The sequence below is a fragment of the Apteryx rowi genome, unplaced genomic scaffold, assembly GCF_003343035.1.
Source record: "Apteryx rowi isolate R43461 unplaced genomic scaffold, aptRow1 scaffold_9, whole genome shotgun sequence".
Classification (NCBI taxonomy): Eukaryota; Metazoa; Chordata; class Aves; order Apterygiformes; family Apterygidae; genus Apteryx; species Apteryx rowi.
In genome coordinates this window covers 2,249,437-2,274,706 of record NW_020451204.1, presented here as the reverse complement: position 1 = coordinate 2,274,706, position 25,270 = coordinate 2,249,437, and the positions used below count along the sequence as shown (strand labels likewise).

The following is a 25,270-nucleotide window of genomic DNA, read 5'->3' as shown; positions in this document are numbered from 1 at the left end:
TATTCAACTTCCCCCATCGGCTCAGGAAGAGGGAGCCCAGTGCTCTGAACCAGGCTCCTCAGCTCCCCCCAGCACCCAAATCCCAAACTGCGTGTCCCTTTCTTCCCCTTCTGGTCCAGGACCTGGTGCCAGGCTGTGTTGTAGGTATCTCACTCACCAATTGCTCTTCCAGGTGTGCCGCACGTGAGGGTCATGGATGTTGTGCTTGTCAGCCTGCTCATCCAGGAAGTCGAACATGTATTTGATAGCCAGGGGGAGGGCACTGCCACGGTGAGCAGTGCTGAAGATGGTTTCAAAGAGGTCATCTACAAACTTCTGCAGGGTGCCCTGTCAAGAGAAGGAAGGAGAGGAGAGTGTGAGATACCAAGTGGGAACAGGATGTCAAGTTTCGGTGCTCCACAGCAAATGGAGTATGTCTGAGACCCAGGCTTAGGAAGTGTGACTGAAAAGCAAGAGTCATCTAATAGCTGCTAAGTGTGACATGAGCTGGAAATTCCAACCCAGCTGTTTTGAGTGGACATGCACCCTTTCACAATGTCCATTACACTTGATTAGCAGCCGAAATGGGGTAGGCCAAGGTTGCTACCTGTCTTTCTCTCTGTTATTGGCACTCCCTGCTAGGTTGGGTGGTTGATCTGTGGCAGGAAAGCTTGTCCCACTGGAGGTATACAGTGGTGGGAAGGCCTTGATCTGTTCACAGTGAGATTCCTCTGCTCTGCACCTTATCCACAACTGATCTGGTGGATATATGAGCACAAACCAGCCAGTTTCCATACTGGCTTTCATCCAGGGCCAGTTCTTAAGCTGGGGGTAAATCCAGATGACTGCAGAGAGGGACAGCAGGTGTCACAGGGAGGAACGGGACAAGAGTCCCTGGAGAGAGATGGCTGTTCTATATGAGTGAATAGTTRAATAAGTAACAAGAACTTCATCTTAATCTCAAAAATTAAGAGGCCTTCTAATTTTTTATTACCCGCTGCAATGGGTCTATGTAGCCCTAGAAGCAATGCATAAAAGGGGCAGGTGCTGCTCTGCAGACCTCAGTGATGTCCCCTGCAGAGATTGCAGGGGTCTTCTCATGCTCGTTTGGGAGGAGAATCCCTGACCTCGTGCTTGGAGAAGCACCCTGGACCAGCTGGAGGACAACTGACCTTCAGTGAGAAGGTCAAGAGCTGGAATAGCAGAGGGTGACTAGGTCTGGAGAAAGGGGCAGTCAAGCAGCTGTGATAGCAAGATGAGCTGCAGGTTGGGTCTTGGAGTGACCAGGCAAGGCACACTTCCCCTGCCAAACTGGGAGCTTTGGCCCACATTAGAAGCTCTGCTCTGCTACCAGAACTGCACAGACATTTGTATGTGAACAAACCATGTGACTATTAAAAAAAAAAAAAAAGGCAATCAAATCTCCAACAAGTGTTCCCTGATAGAAAAATTTCCTCAGCTGAAAAATAAAACCCTCCTCTTTCTCTGCAGAGCCAGGAGAGAAATTCTTCTTACTAGAAATGAAGTGCCGGGTTCCACCAGAGCGGCTCAAGTTTACATAGCGCTAACAAATGCTTAATTAGAAGGCTGGTGTCTCTTGCTGATTCACCATTTGATTTATTCTTTGGGAAACAAACGGAGGTACTGTTTGCTTGTGTGAACTCCTGCAGGCTGAAAAAAACCCTGCAGCACATATCTGACTCAGAAAGGGCCCCAGAGGGGAAATCTTGCTGGTCTGACATGGAAGAGCTGCCCTCAGTTTCAGTTTCTGGTGGGAATTAGTTCTCTACATGCTCACCCACACAAATACAAAGAAAACCTCTGAGGCTTTTAGACAACAGGTTCTAGGTCTCAGAGGTCAGGGATTTACCAGAACAAAAATCATTGTCATTTTATCTAAATATTCCCTGGGATTATATTACCAGCAATAGGTCTCTCTCCTCTTTCTCTCCCTCAAATGGGCATGATGGGGAAAGGAAATTTCTCAGTCCTAGAAGTGAAACAGCAAACTCCCAGCCTTTCCACTCCGTGTGTTGCTGTGTAAGCTTCACAGCTGCTTTCCTACTGTGTTTACAAAAAGCAAGAGTTCAGTTCATGACCTGGAACAGAAAGTAGAAGTGATTCAGTGGTGGGGTAGGGGACGTATCCCTAGACAGTGTAAATCTGCATTGGTCCAATGACTGCTGGTTTACACCAGCTGGGGCCCGGTCCCTGAGAAGCATGATTTTCTTTTGATGTTGTGTGATCCGTTAAAGCATCTTGAGGTCATGGAGTTGGGCATATTCCAAAGGCTAAAGAMAGAATCGCTTCAAATCTGAATCCCACTGCAGCTCGGATAGCCAGAGTGAGCCRGCCGTTGTGTGCTGGGGGTAGAGCCAGAAACTGGCAGCAAAACGAGTCAAGGAAAAAATGCGCAGATAAAACTGTATGGTAGGGTTTAAACACATGATGGAGGCCTGTCTGATGGGTGAACTCRGAGGGTGTTTGCATGAACACATATAATTGTGTTTGTGTCTGTTGACATCCTGACAGGAAATGATAATCATCAAAACTTCATCGAGGGAAGGAAGATTGGGCTGTTTGATCTCTGCTTTGTTTAACACTGCTCAGAATGGGGTGAAAAAACATCATGATTAGCCGCACCTGAGYCACAGCTGCCCTGCGGTTTCTGCTTCCAGGATGCACCAAGATAACTTATGTGTTAGAGAGATGCTGGGACAGAGAAGCTCTACGCTGCAAGAAGATGTCAGAATTGCAAAAGGAACCTGTCTATGATTTTACTGCCTGCCTCTCTGCCAGCCTTGGTCTCTGCTGGGGTGCAAAAGAAGAGCATTGCAGCCTCTTCATTAATATAGGTCTATACAAGGAGACCACCTCCAAAAAGGGATCAACGGGTGACAGGGTGGAAAAGCAGATAGATGTAAGCTCAGACAACTGCTTTTGCCCACGTTCTTGTAGAGCCTTTAGAGTTAAGTTRTGAGGAGGACAGTATTGGTCAGAGATGAAAGAAGTTGAAAGGCCAGAGGTCTTTTGCCAGCCCCGGAGCCAGCCAGCTGCTGTGTGAGCCAGCCACTCCCATCCCAGGTAAAGAACAGAGTGATGCTGAGTGACAGMGAGTTGTAGCTGTGCAGACAGCAGGAGAGTTAAGTTACTTTTTGTAGGTCAGAAGTCTGCTGTAGTAAGTTATAGACCTGTCAGCCTGAGTGCTCTCCCCCATATAAAAAGCTGGTTTCCAGCATTCTTGGTAGTATGGATTGACTAGATAGGAACTTGTCAACTTTTCAACACCCAGGAAATGTTGCTTTGGAAGAGCACAACCAGCCAGAACATTGCAACATATAGAGGAAATTGGGTCTTCAGAGAAAAGCCCAGGGGCAAGCCTTCATGGGGTGTCTCTGCAGAGACCTGCCATGAGCCAGCTGTGATGTGTGAGATGTTTCTGGGGATTCAGTTCAGGATGCCCCTGCTCTGCCCCTGCCTGATTTGACCTGTGTTTTCCCTTAGGAGTCCCTGAGTTTTCCATGTCTGAATGTGGATGCGTGTCTAACTCCATTTGCTGTCCCTGGAGCTGGTCATCTAATAGCCACACCACAGCTAACTTAACCCCCCAACAAGTCATCAACACAAGACTCTGTTATGAGAACTAAATGTTTATGGGCCCAGGGAAAAGGTGTAGAAGAAGGATCYATACCCACACAGGGTTTTGTGGCATGGGATCCCATTTCAGATTGCAAGGCATGATATGATGCATTCTCAGAGCCTGATCAGAGCATGTTCACTTCCTGGCTCTTTGTTTGCTCCATTTGGGACAAACTACAATCCTGTATAATCTGCAAGCCCAGCACACACCTACCTCTGTGCAGACTATTCACCAGACTCATGGCCCTGGGTTCTTCACTCTTCATTGCTCTCCAAATCCCAACATCTCCTTAAGCCCTTGGCTTCTGCTTTGTTACTATCACCCTTTCCTCATTTATAGTCCATTTTTGACAAGTTGCTCCCTTTGTTCATAGCATCCCCACTTCTTGATCCTCCTCTCTCCAGACCTACCCAATGCACTGCCATTAAAGTTGCCATTTCTCTTTTGTTACCATTCTCTTTTGTTACCATTTCATTGTCACAAGTCCCTTTCCTGATTCTGTTTTCTTGGAGCACTTCTCTTGTTCTGTTTTCCTTCTGCTCTTCTGTTTTTAATTCCCCTTTGGCATTGTTTGAGCAGTCTCTCATTTCTTGTCTGCAAGAAGTCTCACCTCAGCCTTTAAAAGCACATTTCTGTCCCTCCACCCCCACCACCATGCCATGTACCTTGGTGGCAAGTAGCCTTGTCAGGTAGATCTCAGAAACCATCTTGCTGCCCCGATCACCCTCTTTTTGGTCACCATGCTCATGGTTCTTCACCAAATGCCACATCTTGACTCCACTCTCAAGGTCAGGTGTGATCATGGGTGTGCGAGAACGGAGGCTGTCTGGGCTGCCTGTATAACGGATCATGTTTTCTGCAAAGACAGATGCATGTGTCTCAATCTTATTAGCACTTGCATTGTGATCAATGAGTTTCACCACAGAAATATGATAATGACATTTTTCCTAATAGAAGTTTTTCATCAGACAGGCAAGAAGATGACCCCTTTCCTCTATCTGGGCTCAGTGCTGGTTGCAGGTACCTCTCCCATTCAGTGTATGTACTGGATGCACACACACTCTGGTGCAGGGCTGAGAYAACCAGAGCTAGACCTGAGTCCTTGGGCATGCCTGCAGTATGCCCACTGCACAGCACAGACCCAGATGTCACGGCCACACAGCGTGCCTTCTGGGGAAATGTTAGCCTGGGTGTTCAAAACAGGAGGGCTATGGCAGTACTACAGTGTGCCTACTCTTGCAAGCTCTGCATTTCCWTATTAGCATTAAGTAAAACTCCATCGTCTTGAGTGGGTGTGTGTGAGTGCTGCAAATTACATTGGGCAATGCAGGTATATCTCCAGGGTGGAATTATGGTGTGAGCCAGAGAAGCGTCAAAGCAGCTTTATGGACTGGGCTTTACTATCAAAGCATTAACTTTTGACTGAGCGATTTGCTCAGCAAATACAAGGGAGGTCAGCCAAGCAGGGCATGATGATTATGTCTATACTAGTAAATTACAAAAGGCCCAAACACTGACCTTCAATTGCCCATACTGTTTAACTGTTAGCTTGTTCCCTGACAGAGCTTTGGCCTGGGACAACTAGCTCTATCACTGTCAGACACTGCCAAGGGACAGTTCAGGGAACAGTACAGACAGTTCATGGTAGCCATTATGGGCAAGACCATCTTGTTAGTTTTTAACCATACAGATGTGAGCCATACCAATCCATCCTGCTTAGTCTCACAGTCAGAGAACGGGTCATGGGCCTTTTTATGTAGTAACACTGATGGGACATCTTGCTTACCTCCCCATTCCCAGACTTAGGAGAAGATGTCTCTCCTCCCCACTCTTGCCTCAGAAYGTTCCAATGTCTCCCACCCAACCATCCTCTTCACTCCTTGCCCCAAAGCCTTGATTTTGCTAAGCTCTTGATAGGAAGTAGACCAAATCCCCAGATGGACCCACACAAATTTTGTCTTCAAGGACACCTCTTTACCCCAGATTTCATTTCCCTCTGCCTCCAACTGATGGCATGAGGTATTCCTCTCCCTCTGACCTTCCAGTAATGCTATAGGTGATTGAGTCTTTTCCAACCATAATTAACACAGAAGTGTTGCACCTTTCTGTAACAAGGTCTGAATCAGCCTCATTAGTGCATTACCAATCTCTACATATTAATTCTCAGACGGAATATCCTTTTTCTCTGTGGATGCTGTTCCCTTAATTGCAATTAACAACCACTTCTGACCCACCACATCTTCTCCTCCCCCTGCATTCTTCCCCACACCCTCCTTCTGAAAAAACAAATGACAAAAAAATTTAAGAAATCCAACAGAAATTAACCCCCCCCTCAAGTCTTCCTTTTCAAAGGTCACTGTGTCTTTCAGTAATTGCAACAACATGGCAAAGAGGATGAATATTAATAAGGTTTGGTGGATTGCTCATGTCCTTGGAGAAAGAGAAAGGCGACTCCTCCGGACATTGAGTAACTGTACTTTCCCTCAAGCTAAAGGGAATGGGAAGGATGAGAGATGCTGTCATGCATTTAAAATAATAATAATAATAATAATAAAGAGATATGACAGCTGGACCTGGGATGGAGGGTGCTTTTGCAACAGTCTCTGGTTGCAGATTACAGACTTACTTTTTTCTTTTCCCCTCCCACATTGTCATAGTGAGACATGTCATAGCCTGTGACTCTACTGCAGGGGAGAAGGGTGTGTGATGGTGCAAGTGAGACTCAGGAGATGTGTCTGGTTCTGCAGAAGAATTTCCACCTGGTCTCTGCTTCACAGCTGTCTCAGTCTCAGTTGTCTCATGGGTAAAATGTGAAAAACAGTGTACCACTTTGAGATATTCTGATACAAGAGCTCTGTAAGCTATTTATTTATTTATTTATTTATTTATTCCAGGTGCAGATTCCCTGGGGATAAGAAGATAGCTGGGTGAGGCACACAACATCCACATTGTGAGGCATAGTTCCAGACAGACAGTGCCCTATGTAAATTGTGGTTGCTTTTAGTCCAAATGTCCYCTTATCTGTGCCACAGATTTGTCTTCATCACAGACCATGCTCCAGGATCTTTGCCARCCAGAATGACTTTGCTCTTCTACTGTGCTGTGCAGTCCCTGGTTGCATCTTCCTGTGCACGCTCTAAGAGTGAGTTTCATCCTGTCTGACTATGGGATATAGTCATATCATATAGTGTTATAAAATTTAGGCATCTAATTGTTTAGCCTCCCCCTCCGCCTCACCAAAAGGGAGGAGAGGTACTTCCCAAGAGCAATCCAGATACTTGGATCAACAGCTTGGACCAGATGCCACAGTTTTACATGGCTAAATCCTCTCCTCCTCCAATCCCCCAAGCATTCRTATTAACTAGTCATCTGCCTATCATTCTCTTTGCTGATACTCAATGTTTTGTAACCAGCACGATGTTTGGGATCTCCCCTCCATTGMTTTCTCAAGCTATATCAGCACACAGGTCCTTACCGTACTTGCTGGCTGAAGTCCGGGAGACCGTGGAGTTGTTGACTGCATTGTAGGCAGTGACTTGCTTGGAGACTAAAGCTACCACAGATCCATCTGGCACCTACAGACAAGAATGGACTTTGTCAATAAATTTCTGAGAACTGACTGAGGAGCATGCCAAGGGCAGCAGGAATTCAAGCAGCAAAACCTGAGCCATAAATCAGTGTCACTGCAGGCAGGACAGTAATTTTGGCTCAAAGCATAAGATACTTTCTTCAGTGGGTCTATTGACAAAAAAACGGGACCAAATCTTCCTGTTACTTCACTAGAAGCCTGAACTAGGGCAATAGGCCAACTGATGACAAAGCATACTCTGGCCCATGAAACAAAGCCCAGTGAAAACAGTGGGAATCTTTCCATTGACCTCAGTAAGACTTGCATTAGGTTCTTCATGAAGCAACTCTAATGGTCTGCAGGAYAGGGACATGAGTAGAATAAAAGACCTTCTCTTCCTCTATACTGCAGAGTGTCTAAGGTAACATGTAACCACAATATCACTGTAAGACAGGCTGGAACTACTATAGGGTTATTTTTCAAAGAGGAGAAATGCCAATTTATCTGGGAATTCAGCTGATGGAAGACCAGGACTGTCACTAAAATAAATAAATAAATAAATAAATAAATAAGAGATCCCAAATTCCTTGAGCAGATCCAGACTGGAGAAACTAGATGAGGGCTGGGATTTGGGTAAAGCTTCTAGACCAAGAACCATCAGAGTGTGTGGATCAGTTTTCTAGGTCTCCAGATCTCACAAGCTTTGCTTATACAATTACAGCCGTCAAACAAGAAGATTTTCTTCATGAAAATTATTCTTGCATGATCTGGCAATRAGCCCGGATTTCAGCCTTACTGAGGTGCTGCTAAAATGTCCCGAGAAGCATGTTTGATAATSAAGACAAGAGAAGGGGGCCTTCCACCTTAGCTCCAAATTTAAGTCAAACCAGGAGTGGTTTTCAAGGACAGAGGAATCTAAATCCTTCTGAGTTGCTTAGGAATTTGGATTTGGAGTCCYATTTCATGGCAATAGAAATTAGTTCTGGGGTTCACCTCCTTTACCTTAAGATAGCTGCAATGTAGATACCTGCAACTGTGCTAGTCACCTTAAGCAGAGAGAAATAAACATTTAGGGGGARTAATTCTTCTGAGCTATTTCAGACATTAAGGATGGGATGTCCCATAAGGATGGGAAAACTGATGTGACATTTTCTGTTCCTTCCAACCTGATTGCAGGTAGTATCTAGGTACCCAGCTCAGATGTGGATATCTACATTTTCCAGTTTCACTGATCCTGTYAACCGCTCCATGCACAGTCTTCTCTTTCCAGGTGACAAATGTACTGCTGGAGAGAGCTGACCACCACAGCTTCTTCCTCCTTGCTGTGTCAGAGGGTCTCAACTGGGGGACAGGAGTAGGGCTGGCATGGCTGTGCTCCAGGATGTCATGGGAGATCATTTCAACAGATAACAGAGCTTTCTGAAATGAGCCAGACTTTTTCTTTCTACGTCTAGGAAATTCATGTGAGTCCCATATCAGAAATGCTAACAAGCCAGTGGCTCAGAGGAGCCATATCAGGAATATCTGTGATAAATAAGACATTAAAAAAAGGAGATAGATAGGTGAAAAAAACCTGTTAGCAACTTCTAGCTCTTGTCTGTGTAATAATAATAATTAGCACTTGCACAAGAGTTTTTGATCTTCAAARCACTGCAGAGGCTAATTAAATAGCCTCTCAGCAATCACAGAAGGCAATTATTGACTCTTTGTAGTTTTAGCCCCACACTACAGATGGGGAAACTGAGGCATCGGGAATATCAATGACTGTTCTGGCATGCTTCATTTCGGCCCTCAGGAAAGCCAGGATAAATAACGTAGAGTTCAGCACCCTGGCAGCTGAGAATCTGTTCTGCCCCAGCTCATCAGCAGAGCTGGGAGTTCATTGATGGAAGTAACTGGTAAAAGTCAAGAAAGAAATGAAAAATATACCCTTGTTTTARTGAAATAACACATAAGTGTCCCCTTCCTCCCCCCACCCCCAAAGTCTTCCGGAGTCAGCCAGCAATGCTTCAGTCAATCTCGAGTGAAAAGTTTTGTTTCTTTTTCAAATTACTGCCTTCTGCCTCCTCAGGTCAGCTATTAAATGCAAAAAAATCTTGTTATGAAGCACAGCTTGCTGAGGTGTGATTGAGGAAATGACAAAATTGTCAGCTTCAGATTAAACTTAATGAGGCTTTTTTGGCAAGAGAGGAGAGAATGAATGGAGGGAGCTTTTCACCAAAACTCAAATTTTCAGGAAATCTACCACTTCTGTAAGATATTTTTGGACATCTTTTGTCCTCTTTTAAGGAACTCAAGGTAATGCAGAGATGAARGGAAGCCCCCACTCAAGGCAGGTCAAGATCAGGATATGGATTAAAACCAAGATTTCCCAGGTCAGCAACCACTCTGTTGCACCACTCTGTCTCCAGCGATGTTGCTTCCCTCCTCCTTCTTCCAGATAATAAGCCCCCTTCCCTTGCATTTTTCTTCCTTCAACCCTTCTCCACCTTGCTAACATTAAAAAAAAAAAAACTTGGATGCATTGGAAAAAGGGGGAGGGAAGAGCTTGTTTTCTGTTTGTCAACAAGAGAAATGTTGACTTGTGTTGTCCTCACGTTGACCTCAACTCCCTTTCACATCCTTAGCTCACCAGGGCTGCTCCGTCCTTTAAAAGTGACAGAAGCTTTTTTCTTCCCTTGGACTCATCTCTAATGATTTTCAGGATGATTCCTATCAGGCCAGTGGGGCAGGATGGATGTACTCAATACAGGGGCTCTGCCTAGTTATTGCTCAGTCAACTGTTGTTTATTACTGCATCTTRGAGAACAGCACTTTATCCTTCTCCTTTTAACTTTCTTGGCTGAGCCACCTTCTTCTAGATACCTTCTTCCCATCCTCTCCCACKGACCTGAGCAGGGAAACAGGGAAGCACGGTGGGACACTGTTTTAATTCAGTGTCTGAGATGAGTTTGCTCTGTCCCATCATGATACTTACAGCTTCCCTATAGACTGTGGCCGCATGCAGGGCAGCCTTGTGGTGCTAGAGAGGAGTTGCCAAGTGACAGAGCTACACCAGGCATGGGACAGTGGAGAGGGGTGTATGTTGGGCAAAGCTGTGTCCCTGAGAATGCAGTGTGGCCTTTGGGGAGGTACTGGACGAGCTGGCTGGAGATCAGTAACTCCCTGATGGGTGATCACACAGCCACAGAGCCAGGTAAGTCATCCTGGATCTCTGGCAGGGGGGCTGTGGTCACATTACCTGATAGTGTGCCAGTGTGTTGAGTCTCTTCCAGTCGTTCTCTATCTTGGTTGTGATGTCTTCRTCCTGAAGGATCATCCTCGCCCCGCTTGCCTGTCTCCACTCTGCAAGGAGAAATGGCAYATTTCACTCTTCTCTGCAGACCCTCTGAGAGAAGGGTATGGAGGTTTGGTAATTCCTGTGCCCATAACTCATGTGCATCACCCATGTGCAGGCTACATATGTGTGAARCAGCATGTCTCAGTCATTACCATTATGGTCTGGCAGGTGCCTCCAACCACATACAGCATACGAATGCACACATGTCCAAAGCCCATGACACAGGAAAAGAAGGGACAGATGAATCATGAAAGATTAAGGGAGATGGTTCAGGAAAGTATGCAAAAATCACAGCTACGTGGCAAAGTTCTGAGTCAAGTCCTACATTATCCAAACTGGTTTGCTTGCACTAAATAAAATGATACTGGTTTCACAAAAAGACTTTTGCACCGGAAACACACATCCCGCTCAAGAATGACATTGAACTGTGTAGAGATCAGAACATATGGCAGTTGCCTACATGATGAGTCTGGCATTAAGCCACAGAAGCGCACAGTGGAAAGGTCTATACAAATAAATAAAACAAGGAGTGGATCACAGAGCTGAACAGAACAAGGCCCAATACTTTAGCAACCTGGTTATTCACAGTGCTTAACTCTTAGTTCACCCCCTCACTCTGTTCTTCTTCCAACGTGCAGGTTCCAAGACCAGCCTGCCCTGGCGAATGTTAGTCCCTCACTGTGTAATAGGAGCCAGTGTGTGCCACAAGCCCTAGGGATAGGAACTGGTCCCTGGCCCGCCTTCATTTGGCAAAACAGACAGAACATTTCTGGGTATGTGAGTTATGTCTATTTGCCAAGATCCAGCCACAGCCAGAGCTCCCTGGGTAGAGCACTGCCGTGTTCAGCAAAGCACCAGACACTGTTCTGGGGCCAGTTCATCTCCTTCCGTGTTCTTGCAACACTTCTTGCCCCTGAAGTCCTAAGTAATGGAGAGCAGGAAGCCCTCAGCTCTAGCTTACAGCAGAGACACAACCGGGAGAAGAGCCCGAACCAGAACCAACACCCTCTCCATGGAGCATGCTATCTCCATCAGCCTTCGGCAGCGTGCATGTGGGCAAAAGGACTCCTGTTTCTGGCCACATTCAGTTTTCTAGCCTGTGCCCCAAAATGGTGAGTGCTTTTCTCCTTCTGCAGGACTGGACTGCTTTGTCACTTCCCAGGGCACTACCTTTCACTCAAGTCTTGAAGGATGCTCCATGTGGAGGACTAGCATAGCTTTCCTCACAGAGGACTCAGAGACTTGCCTGTAGGCAAGGAATGCATAAGCAGGGTCAAAGAAGAGAAATGTAATATCACTTAGAGACACCAGGCATGGCTGTGGCTTAGCCAGAGACAACCTGGCCCATCTAGAGCTTCCTTATTGGTGATCATGCCTCAGTCACAATGACCCAGCCACATACAATTTAGCCACACTCCAAGCAGAAAGTCTATTCATTTGCTGGAGTTAATTAAAATGAACTCTTGGATATGGAGACATCACCTGCCACCCCTGCTTATTGCTCCTAATATAAAAATGCAAGGACCGTTGCAAATTTCTTTTGGTTTCAGCAGTTTTCTTATCACATAATTAAAATGTATTGGGAAAGTCGCCCTTGCCTTTATTATTCATTTAAATTAGCAGGAAGAGGTCAGCTGCTGTGTTTATTGCTGGGTGTTTCTTTGGCTGGAGATACTCAGAGTGTAAGTAAAGGTTATGGTGGCTAAGCACTGATCCTAAACTGCCCTTCATTTACTCCAGCTCCTTAGATCCTCACTTATATTATCCCTGTGATGTCTAAGGGCAATGCTCTCTGTTCATCCTGCCTGGAATGGATTCCCAGAAGCTAACCGGTCCCATATATTTCTTGGAAGAGTGCAAAATGCTGAAGCCTGGGCTTGACTGGGAAACGGTACTCTTACAAAGTGCCCCGCTGAGTGCATACAGTGATGAGGATTTGCCAGTCTGACTCCACGCAAGACCCTCTCCTGTGCAAGCCAAGGGGGTCAACACCCSGTGGGGCAGATGCAGAGCATTTGGCTTCAGTGTTATACCCTCTTTCCCTTGACCAAGTACAAATCACTTCATTGTGCAGCTGAGTGGTGACTGGGAAAGGTCCTCAGCTGTGGTCACGGGACTCCCCATGGGGCCCCCAACTCTTCTGGCTTGCCTTATAGGGGCTCTGCATGCTCCCTTTCTCTGCAAGTGCTAAGGTGGTCACACTGATCTCTAAAATAAATGCAGAGGCTGGGAGAAGGGGGAGGGAAGGGGCAAAGGAGGAAAAGGTGACTCTGACATCCGTATGCATGGTGCAAAGGGAAAACTGTTAGCTTTGTCCTCACTGGCAGTGCCCTGTACCCTCTCTCATCAGATCTGCACACTCCTCACCATGCTGCCACAAAGGAGAGACACGCTCCAATCCAATTTGTTACACTTCCACCTTCCGGAGACACGGAGGGAGAGGGGGAGGGAGGCAAAAAATCCCATTATCTTTATCAAGCCTTCCAATCAGGAGCAGCGGTAAATGCAAACTCAGGAGACAGCTGCTGTGAAGCCTTTATATTTCATTCAGCTGATAGTGTATCTTTTTATTGCACGGAGGAATTACTTCTTCTTTTTTTCTTTTTTTTTCTTCTTCTTTTAGAAACAACCTTTCTGTTCAACTTGACTAGGAAAAAGGAAATTCCAGGGGCCATTGACAAAGAGGGGCTTGTTTAAGCTGTATCAGTGCCTGGCTAGGGGATGGCTCTATGGGTGCAAGGGATATGCCTTCCTGCAGCTTGAATCCTACTGAAAATCTTGCACCTCCTGTGTGCCTTCTCTCTGATCCAGGTGACCCTGAACATGCCCATTGAACAAGGGAGAAAAGTGCAGCAGAGAGATGATTTTTTTTCCAGGGCAACTGAAATACCCAGGTGGATGCAAGTCCTTTCACCTCACTCCAGATGCCTTCACCAGAACTAGTCACCATCAGTTACCCTGTCCTTAACAGGCACTTCCAGGTCACGATGCACATGATCCATTTTAGTCATTCATACATGCTGTACTGTTTCCCAAACCTTTTCCTACAGACCTTAAATCCACTATAAAGGGCTGTGAAACGTTTCTGTGACTGCTCATGTGCAGCAATGGCATGTGAAAGAAATGCATCTGGCTTACCCAGGCTCAATACTTATTTCACGATCACTTGTGCTTGTGAAGGATTAGTTTGAAGAGCCAGGTGGCTGCTCTTAGTCCTACATTCCTAGAACTATTTTATCGCTTTCCAATAGCTTCCACATGAGCAACTGATTGGCATAGGTAACAGGAGAAAAAACTTTTGTCTGTGTGCTGCAGGTTCCAGTACGACCAGGTGGGTAGGAGACAAAAATGGGTAAGTTGCCAGCAAATGATGACTTATTGGAAATGAGCTGAGAAACTCAACTCTGCTTCTAGGGTGGAGAAAGGACCACAGTGGTTTGAGGGGGGGGAAAGAGAAGTTCGTATCAAAATGCATAGATGGGAGTTGCCTGGAAAGTATTTTATCCTATATATGTAAGTTGTCTGCCTTAATGTATATATACCGGAGTTTGGCTCAATTTAAATGGTTTCTAAAGTCTGAATTCCCCACCTCAGTGTGGCACCTCCAGCGAGGCATACCTCACTGGTGAGGTGGTGAGAGCTTGCCCTGGTGTGGTCCGTACCGAAGCGGATACAGAATCAGTGCACGGCACTCGATCCAGCAGCCCCTGGCACCCCAGCAGTCCCTTTCAAAAGGCAATCAAAAGCAGGGAGAGTGGATGTCTCAGTGTGGAGGCAAATTTCTGTTTTGTGATCCTCACACCCTAATGCTTTTCCAAAGAAGGGGTATTTTATTTATGATGGGGACTTAAAAAAAAAAAGAATAATAACACAATTGGCCACTGTAGAAAGAAGCCTTTACTCAGAGGGCCGCAATTTGGGTTTTGGACAAAAATATGACCTCAGGGTGTCCAATATAAGCACTTTCAGCTGACAACCCCCACCATGAGTCATCTGGGTAACTGCAAAACATTATGACATTTGTGACACATACCAGTCACTCTGCCTGCACCTACCCTGCATTTAACAACTCATAACAACTCATTAGCTTGTTTGCTTTCTTCCATGTGAGCAATCTGGCCTTAGTAAGTACAGAAAGCCTAGAAAATGGTAATGGCAATAGAAAACGGTGTTGCTGTTTAGAAAGCCATCGATTTCAAGGCCAGATTGCAATTGTGTTCTGTCCTGCTGCTTAGCAAGGACTGGCAGGGCTGATCCAGCAGCTCTTGCAGCCCAGGGCAGGTTGACCCTGAGAGCTCTGTGCTGCTTTCTGAGGGACGGCAGCTTCCTGCTCTCCCCATGCTACCTTCACTTTCACCAAAGGATGCCATACATCAACAAACATATTTTCTGGCAAAGAAGATGGGCTGGAGAGGTGGTGGGACATGCACATCCTCTCATGACTTCTCCACCCATGTCAGTTGCACTCCTCCCACCTTGTTGGCAGCTGTGCTAAGGAAGCCTGCAACTTTATTGCACCTGTCGTAAATGAGGTGCTTTTTTCTCCCAGCTGCAATGCTATCTGCTATATGGCTGCTCATAAAACAGTCTCCTGTCAGTAAGGACAAACCTGTGCACATGTTCATGAATACTTTCTGAACCTCACTGGTCCTTAGCACCACTTAAGCAGGTCAAAATTGTTTGCAGCAGTAAAAGTCCTGGCTGCACAATTGTCAGGTTCTCCATTTGGGGACTTTCCCCCAGCACACACACACTCTTCTGTGTTTGGGAATGTGGGTCAGATCCATAGCAGCCCAGTTGTCCAGGCCTGTCTATAGTTTGGATAGGGGGGTGGGATATGGACCTCTGTGTCAGGACTGTCTCTGAAAAAGGCATAGAGAAGGGAGAAACCACCTGCTGTCAATCATCAAAGTTGCAAAAAAATCTGCGGACTCCAGTTTATCCCTCATATTTCCAACATGCTGGTGAAATTCCTGCCTCCCAGGGCTCACATACCATTCAGTCACCATAGCAGGGCAGACCACTTTCTGCCCACACCCAGTCTCAGGTCCAAATGTGGCTCTGTGGCCACCATTCAGCACCACACATGTCAATGTATCCAGCCACAAACCCTGTTCGCCCAGCTATGGTGCCCTGACCCTCTACCGTTTCTGGCCTCAGGCTCACACTTGCACTCTCCACTCCTCTGCTGACTCACAGCAGCCCCAGAAATGTCTTGGGTCCTTTCTTGATGATGTATATGATTTGTTCTTTATTACTGCTGTTTTTGGCAGCTTGTTTTGTTATTTTAACTGTCTTTCATGAGCAAAAACCTTGCTGCAATTTCTGTCAGGAGTCCCCTCCTCCCCTGCATGAACACACGCACATATACACACTTAACTTTAATCCCTGACCTCTCATTTCTGCCTCCATTATTGCTGTGAATTGCTTCTTGGCATCAGTCCATTCCTTTTCCTTTTGGTTCCTCTTCTACTTCGCAGGGTTTTATAGACTTCATCATTTTCCACTCAAGTCTCTTTCACTGAAGGTCATCAAAGGCAAATTCTGGCTAATAGTCTCACACAGTACAGCCCCCAGCTCCTTACCAGGCACCACARCAATGCCCCAACCAGATTTCTCTGCATCCTTTCATAGTAGCCTCCAGGCATGGTATCAGATTTGCCTGTGGACCCAATTTCAGACACCTCACTCCTCCCACTGTCCTTGCTTCAGATTTTGGGAAAAAAATGGTTTTGGACTCAGAGGCAGCCCTGTAAAGGGTGGTTCAGTTCCCTATATGCCCCAGAGCTTGACAGCACAATTGATAAGAAATGCAGTGAAATGGATGCAGCTCTTTCCAGGCTCCAACTAGAGTAATGCACGAAGGAGCAGACCACAGAGAAAAGCACATGAATTCATAAAGGTTCTTTTTTAAAATGATCTTGGGCAGAGCTAATGATAAACAGTGGGATTCATTTTCTTTTTTCCTTAAGACATGAATGCAGCTCTCCTAGTCCTCTGCAGAAAGCAAATCTCAGAGCAGCAGTCCTCAGTGCTGCTGTTTCTTATGTTGAAGGATGGCTGCTGGTCTTTCCAACATGCAATCCTCAAAGACAGAGGCATAGAGCTATCATTAGCYAGGACTGTATGCACCAGTTCAATCAACCCATTGCTGCTGTTCTGCTTTGCACATGCACCAGGGGCACTGTCTGTCTGGAAAGGCAGCACTTGCAATAGCTGGACAGGGTCTGGCTGGCTCCCATGCCCCCTCTCCCCTCTACCCAGTGGCGTTCAATGCCGACCACGCACTCACATACCCAGGTCCATATCAGCAGCTTTGGGCCGGTGGGAGCAGGGCACGTTCTTGAAGATGGCATCCAGGATCTTCTCTTTGACCTGAGTGATGGTATCACAATTCAGGATCTTCACCGGGATCTCAGGGCTGTTCACGTTGTCAGGGTTGACGCAGCTCAGGACCTGAGAGAGGAGAGGGGAGGTAGTGAGATCAGACGTACGCTTCAGAACAGCACAAGCACCCTGTGGTCTGCCCTCCTCACCCAGCTTCTTGTGTCCAAAAGCTGGATGGAGCTGAGAGGGATTTGGAGTAGAATAAGGTGAAATATGTTCTGAGAAGACACAGGGGAACTGCATGCATTCATGCCTGCCTTGCCCTCAATCCCTTACACTGCAGTCCTTTAATATCACTCAGGGTCTGTGCCCACTGAACTAAGGGTAATTCACCCACTGATTTAATGTAAGCGGGATTTGGCTTTTAGCTAGGTTTTAGGGGATCCCAGATGTTATAGTCAGTGAGTTGGAGGTAGTGTGAGGGTTTTTCTGAACTTGTCTCTCACATCACTTGTCTCTGGGAGGTGAAGCTACTATAACTGTGGGAGGAGTCCCTCAGATTTGAGCCTCATCTCCTTGGCAACTTTGCAATACTTAATAGCAGAAAGCCCATGAGCACCAGCTTAGGTTCTGGTGCCTTCAGTAAAAATTTAATTCAACCAAATGAAAGTAAGTCACTCTTTTCAGAGAAACCATCAAAAACACTATCAGCTCTGACTCTGGTTGGAGCTGAACTGATATCCAAAGGGCTCTCCAGAGCTTTCCTTGGCCTCTGAGCTATTCGTTGCTCCCTAAAGAGCTGCCAAGGCAACAGAATCCAGTAATGTCCTTCTTACATTGTCACTCTGACTTTGACAATTCAGGTAAAAATGATCATGGAGCTTTCAGCTTTAATTTTGAATGTCTTCTGCAGAGTCCTGGGACAGCCCAAGACCCTTCTGCCTGAGAAGAATGTTATTAATTTGAAATGCAGGACTTAAAAAAAAAAAAAAAGAAAGAAAGAAAGAAAAAAGAAAAAGAAAAAGAAAAAGAAATACTTCTTGTTTTGGCATATAGAACAAGAAAAGTGACCCAAGTAGAGAGGCCTTTGATTTCTCAGAAGGAGCAGCATCTGCTCCAAACACTGTGTCCAAGAGTAAAATGCAAAGCATATGGAGTAGAGAGGGGGAAGGGATTCCTTAAATGCACACACAGATTTTAACAGCAGCCTACCCCCTAACTCATGGCCAYGTGTATGTCGAGCATTCTGGTCTCTCCTGGTTACAGGAGTGTGAAGTCTATAAACTTTTATAAACTTAGCTCACTTTTACGCTTGGAAGGAGTGTTCAGTGGAGCTCCTGGATACATGTCTTTATTAAATGTTCCTGTGGCACTTTTACGAGAGCAGACATGTTATTTTTGGTGACTTAGGCAAATTCTACCTTGACTGTAAATTCCCTTCTGTAGTACGCAATAGGTACTGGACTSTCTATCACTTCCCACCTTAACCTACTAAGATGCAGTGGGATCTCGAAGTGGCTGAAAACTGGGTGAAATAACATCAGTATAATTATATATTGGCTCACCAGGCTCCCTTTGGTGCTGTTATGCTCAGCTAAGAGGGACTTGTGAAGATATTGCTTACAAAGAGCTCTGTGATCTTTCTGGATGAAAGGGGAGATATAAATATGAGATATTGATTAGATCATAAAGCTATTATTTATATGTCACTTCCAGGAGTATTGAAGAGCATCAGTTCAGATAATAACAACAACAGCACAGGTTTACAGTTCTGTGGCATCTTTCATCTCAAAGGATCACAGAGCTATACATAAAAGCACTGTTGAAATGCATCCAGTGTTGAGGCTATTAGTTGTCTCCCTCCCATTACACATCTGTAGGGAAATGAACTGGTGATTACTGGCTAGCCCAGACATTGTGAGAGTGCTATGGGGGGGTCACACATGGTTCTGGAGACCAAGTTACTTTGCCGGTCTCTCTTACACACAGTGATCTTTTCCAAAGATCTCTGCTAATCTTAGTTCAGCTAAGGTGGACTTAGCTGACGCCAGTCAGAGCAAGCTCTGTAGGTGTGATTCAGCTCCAATGCAGTCACCTGGGCTTCAGTTCAGCTGCCCGCACGGAGGCACCTCGTGCTGTTCAAAATGACCTAGGCTACCCTGCCAGGCCTCCTGCTGCTGGTCCAGAAAGGCCCAGGTCTCCCACAGGTGCTGACTTGTATCTGCCGCACCAATGATGTCCACCATGCAATGTGGTCTATCATCCAGCTGGGAGCTGACAGTGGTGATCTGCTGCTATAATTGGATTGTCCTTGAATTTCACAGAGTGCCCACTTCAGATGGCAGCAGAAAAACTCTGACTGGGCAGGTATAACCATTCATGTCCTGACTACAGCAGTCCTTGTTCTCCTTTTCCAAATCATTTAGAAGGGAGCAGGGAAAGTAATGCTTCAAAGGGCTGTGCAGAGACAAGTTTGCTCTTGGTGGTCTCAAGCACAGAGGGAGAAAACTGCTAGCACCTGCAAACCCTCATACTCATTCATTTCAATGCTCATTTCAATGGCATTGAAGAAGCTCTTTTCAACACTTCAGGTAATGCAGTCATTGCTTATAGAAACCAAACCCCTTCCTACAGTACAGTGGCTTTGATAGATAAGCCCCAGGTTTCATGTCAAGTCTCGGATAGTGTTTTCCAACTGTTCTCTTGTGGAGCTCTGAACTTTTCTCACTACAAAGACTTTGTGAATTTTGCAAGGGGCAGCTGTGTATTGTACACAAAAAATTTCTTCTCTTTGAAATTTTTCGTGGGGTCTGTAGAGGTCATCCTTATACCACTGACAGAAAATCCATCACCACTCAGCAGACTGAAGCTCCTAATCAAATTGAGGTGTTTGCAAGGGAGAAAGATTCCTACCCCACCCCTGTGGGAAAGCTCCCAGAGGTTATACTGATCCTCCTGGATTTCCACAGATTGTCCCTGACAGGAGGTGACCAGGAGAAAAACTCCTTTAAGCATTGTCTCCCTCCATTTAGTGGACTTCAGGGGTTCCATTCTCACTGAAAGTGTAAGGTTCGTCCGGTGCTTTTGCCCTGAGCTGTCCTTACAGCAACCAGTGAAAGACACAAGCTTAATCCTGTTGCTCCTGCAGTGCTGCTCAACACAATCTTTGGTGTCAGCTGGTGGGAAAGAGACCTCTGTGATGGCCTGTGTTGTATTCCTGCATGACCAGTGAGCTGGAGGGAATCTGCAAGATGCTGACCTCCTGAATGCATTCCTTCCCTGTCCTTGAGCCCTGTTGGGGAGAGCTACCAGCATGGGTGAAAGGGACAGGAGACTTCAGTGTTCTTCAAGGAGATGCTGAAAGCATGGTTTTGCCACTGATAGGAAATCAGCACTTGACACCACTGTTATGTCACGCATTGAAGTCTCTGTCAACGTAGTACAAAGAGGGTGTCGGTCATGGGGTCAGCATGGAAAGATGCAGGATTAGGAACGAGCAGACTAGGAATCTCCGAGCCCTCCTCTCCCATTGACTGTGTGCGATCTTGGGCCATGCTGTCTCACTGGATCTGTGCTTATTGACCTTTTTCTACATCCTTGGGCTTTTTTTGCCTGCCCTTCTAGGCATGAGCTGTCTCTAAGTATATAGACATGCAATGCCTAGCGCAGCTGAACCCTGATTACTACTGTGTATTACTGACATTTAAATAATAACAGCATGGCTTGGGGTTACTCACAGGGGGGCCTGACCCTGAGTTCTCTGAGCAGTGTTTGAGTGGTCTGCCCTGTGACCAGATCACTGCAGTTTCTGTCCTGGAAACAGACATCTTTCTCTTGGCAAAGGCTTGGCAGAGATCAAGAAGGAAAAGGACTGCCAAAGAGGCCAAGCATGGGAAACCCTTTGACATCTTATTAGTGGCTTCCTCCCTGCCACCAAAACTCCTAGAAAAGCTTTAAACACAGACAACTCAAAGAGTCTTTATCCACCCTGGAGTATGATGTCAGGAGAGATAAGCTGATTAGGCTCTCTGCACTGGAGCCACCGAGGTGTGCAGGGACCACACAGAGCATGCCAGAAGCTCCGAGACAAGATGTATTGGGCAGCTCCCACCTGCCACCCCTAAGCRCTAATTATCCAATACTCTTGACAGCATCCGATACATATCGAGGCCTTTGCTYGTCTGCATTATTTGTGTCAACAGAAATGAAGCTGATGCAGGAGATGGATGGTCTTTCACCTCCCAATGACAGCTGAGCAGTGGCAGTAAGGAGTGAGGTTTGTACATCTAGACTGCAAATGGCTAAAAAATCATGGATTCTGGCMAAGGCAGGTGGTGGCCAACAGGGATGAGAACTTCCTGTCTTTCATAGACAGAATAATCTAGCTGGTTTTTTAATAACACTGCAGACCAGAGACAATGAGCACTGACTGCTAGCGAAGACATTAACACCAGAAGGTGTTTCTCTGAGGTATATGGCTCAGGAGAAGTTCTATCATTTGGTTTGCAGCACATTTATTTGAGAAAATCACATCTGTAACGAGCTTAATTTCTCCCAAACTGAACAATTCTTTCTATGCAGTGCAGAGACCCTAGCCCACTGAGGGATGCTTCCTATGGAGAAATGTAGGACTTGGCAGACAGCAAATCAGAGCTATATCGTTTGGAGAGAAATCAGCCCCAAACAATCTAAGCTTAGTAAGTGAGGTGTGTATTCTAAAATCAATAATTCCAGATGTCTGAAAYTATTCTGCCTCCTTTTGCCTTCCTGGGCAAGTCACTTGATTTTTTTTGTTTTGCTTTTCACTTAAACCATAGTCAAAATCCTGACTTTAAATATTTGGTCACGATTAAAGCAGAGTAAAGAATAAAAGCCCCCAGCCCCAAAACAAGCCCTGTCCTTGCCTTGATGAACTAATAACAATAAATAGCCTTTTTCAGTGTGCCACATATTGCTGGAACTGTGATTTAATGCTGTCAAGCAACCAGCTAGCACCCAGCACTCATGAAACATTACCAGTTCAATGAATTTGAGCCACAAGTATTGCAAATTCATAGTGGTGACCAGATGAGTTTAGGAGAGAACAGGAGACATTCAGGGAATTCCTATGCTATAAACAAATATTGAAACACTGGATCAGTTCTTGCTTTATTTCATTATGATATATTTTTTAACAAAAGATGACAGAATAGTGCTTGTTTAAGGAAGGCAAGGGAGAGAGAAAAGAAAACAGAAATGAAGAGAGAAAAAAAGGAAGAATAGGCCTATTCATTTTCTGCTTCTTCTTGATCTCTTTCACCAAAGCTGATCTCTGTAAATCTGCTAAGATTCCTATTGGGATATATTTGTCTGCTCTTGAGATGTAAGAGGGAGAGCTGATTAACATCAAACAACACAGAGTGAATGGAGGAGAGCTTTGTTCAGGCTGATGTATAATTACTACCCTTCTTGCTGGCTGCTTTATATCAAGCCTAAAAGGATCRGAGGGATTTCCTTTGGTGAAAGTGATCGCTCTGTGTCTGCATTCTTCTTTCTTTTGCTCAGTTTCTCCATGCAAGATCAGGCTTCCAAACTGCTAGACAACCACATGTAACAGAAAAGAGGTCTACCCTGCTGATTTAACAGGCAAGTCCTATTTTTTAATATGAGAAATTAAATTCTGTTCATATTTAGGAGTAAAGTATGTCCCCCATTAGACTTGGTTCTGATCAAAGCTCATGAGTCTAGTCTGTAGTCAGTGAAGGAAAAAAGTTATTTCTAGACAGTGAGTCAGCCCACCTGAGCTAGAATCTAGGACAGGTCAATGAATTAAAATTGACTGGACACATAGCTTTTAAAGACAGCTAAAGTTAAGTGAGATGAAGGTTCCTAAACTAAAGGTGCACATAAAATCAGCAGATAAGTCAATAGCATCCTCTGAGAATCCTAAGACAAGGGATTGGGGTTTTCCTGGAACAAAGGCATGTGAAAGAAAGGAATTACAAGGATCACTGAAGATTCAGAACGTCTCCTTCATCCTGCAGAGACTTAGAAGCTCAGTGGATTTAGTGTATCCAGGAGAAAGTAAAGGCCCACGAATAATTACATTAAGAAACTATGTCTAATAATCATTGGTCCTTTAATCAACCAGAAGAAGGTTATGATCTCATGGTGGAAGCTAAGGCTGGACCTATCCAATGTAGTAACAAACACTCTGTCTTTCACTGTGCAGCCAATTAACTTATGAAGCAAATGATTCAGGGACAGGGAAGACAGTGTCTTGCTTGAGCCCAGCACCAGGAGCACCTGCAGGGCCAAGGGCTGCCCCCGCGCAGTCCCTGCCTGGCAAACAACAGCCCTTGTGTGACCCGCGCTGGGCGCTGGGCAACTCTCCCGCTGGAGCTGGGGCTGGGCAGAAGGGAGCCAGCGGTGGGGAGAGGAGGGGTAAAATCAGCCCCAGCAGGACCCCCAAGGAAGAAACCCTACTGTGAATATCACACTTCTCCCAGTGAAGACCTCGGGGTGGTCACAACTTGCAGCAACAACCTCCACCTTTCTTCTTCGTACAAAGACTGGTGCCTTTGCTGCTAGGACCCAGAGAGACAGTGGAAGAGTGACCATCACATCAGGGCAAAGAGGTAGATACTAAGAAGCGTTTTGTATAACAATTTTAATTGCATTATTAATAAGGATTTGCTATACTAATTTGGAAATGATTGTTAGTGTTTTGTAACTGAACTAGCACTAAGTATTCACTGTATTTTGATTAGGCTTTTAAGATATTTATTAGACTAACAATAAAGTCTTAGATCCATATGTAAGTTGTGCTCTTTTTTGCCCAAAACAAGATTTTGAGAGTAAGAGTTTTCTCCCAGAGAGGAAGGGTGATATCATGAGTGTATTATTGGTAGTAACCCAGACAGGAGAAGACCCCTTGGTCTATCCGCTCCACCTCAGCACTTGCCATTACGAGATTGTGCTGCATATTATCCACTGTTAAGCGAAGAGGCTTGTTCCCATCCACAGCTGAATGACTCTGTTCCTGCAGCTGGGAGTCACAACCCAGACAGAGTACGAATGCTCCTCCCTCCATTTCCTCCTATTTGACCTACACAGACACTTATTTATAATGGGCACCACTGAGAATCATCATCAGATCCTTTTGGCCACCCAATGACCGTACTATGGTGTTAGTCCTAGAATGAAACAAAGAGGAAAAGGTGATAAGCTACCATACTTCAACCTCAAAAAAAAGGTCAAGGGAACTTTTGTTGGGGCGAGTTATCCCACAGTTGTCTTCTGAAAGGCTTCACATCCCTACTTTTTCTCCTTTCTGGAGCTGGCCACTGCCAGAGACAGAATTTTCCATTCAGTGATTCCTGTGTGTCCCTCTGAAATAACTCTGGTGTCTTAAACATCCACAGCCTGGAAATTGAGAGCAACTGGCAGTCCTTGGAGTGAGCACAACCAGAGGCAGCAGACTGCATTAATCCCTCTTCTTTTCAGATCAGGGATGGTTTCAATTTTTGCTGGACTTGTAAGGATGCTCTTGCTGTGTGGAGAACTGCCCAGAGATCATAGCTTTTAGGGTGTATCTACAGTGGATATTAAGGGGAGGTTCCTACTGCCTGGAGTGAGCATGGCCCACACATTAGGATAAGCAGGGCATCAAAGGGTTTTGACCACATAGAAATGAATGTCATAAGCAGAATCAACCACTTCTCTTGTTCACAGGCCAAGCTCCTTCACCTGTCTTCATCTTTACCCTGTCCCAGCTCTCTGTCCGGTCATCACTCTCTGATCTCCTTCTATCTCCCAGCATAACAGCTCCTCCAGTGCTCCTGTTCCTCTCTGGAGCTTTTCCTTCTCCACAAGATACTCTGGACAGACTGCTTTTCCCTCCATAAACAACTGCTCCGGAAAGAAGGGGGGAGGAAAAGGAGGGAGGAGATTGCAATGCAATATCACCTTAACAGAGAGCGCTTTAAACTACCTAAGGCATAGTAGCAGTTTGGAGCAGACTGCACAACCTGTCAGAGAAGAGGGATAAATCATCCCACAACAAGATGCATGCTGCTGTGCACGGACTGCTAGTACTACCTAGACTGCCAGCAGAAAATGTACGCCAGTAAGACTATACTGCACCCCAGTTTTTGCAGACAAAGAAATATCAAGTCAAATTCCTCCACCTACCACACTGTCTATTTGCTAAGGTACCCTCCAGACCACTGCGGGGTGAACCCAGAGACCATGCCTATGAGGGAAACCCTAGTGTGCCCTGTGCTTGGAAGACACTGTAAAACAAGAAGGATGGAAGAAGCTCCTGGTCTATCTCCCACCTCCCAAAAACTGAAAATAAATAGAGTCCTCAAACTGAGCATGTATGAGATATTAAACAATAAGAACTGGTATTAGACTTCATCTTAACTGTCTCTGG

At 45.6% G+C, this 25,270-nt stretch overlaps 1 protein-coding gene across 1 annotated transcript in view; it reads right to left on the bottom strand.

Annotated features, from left to right (window-relative positions):
• PLXNA4 (plexin A4) overlaps positions 1–25,270 on the bottom strand; it is a 438,326-nt gene that overhangs the window by 14,599 nt on the left and 398,457 nt on the right. The window contains exons 24-28 of the mRNA XM_026091208.1: positions 16,824–16,983; positions 10,429–10,532; positions 7,095–7,194; positions 4,285–4,475; positions 158–327 (exon numbers count right to left, since the gene is read on the bottom strand). Of these exons, the coding sequence (XP_025946993.1) occupies positions 158–327; positions 4,285–4,475; positions 7,095–7,194; positions 10,429–10,532; positions 16,824–16,983 (725 nt within the window). The remainder of the gene's footprint in view (positions 1–157; positions 328–4,284; positions 4,476–7,094; positions 7,195–10,428; positions 10,533–16,823; positions 16,984–25,270) is intronic.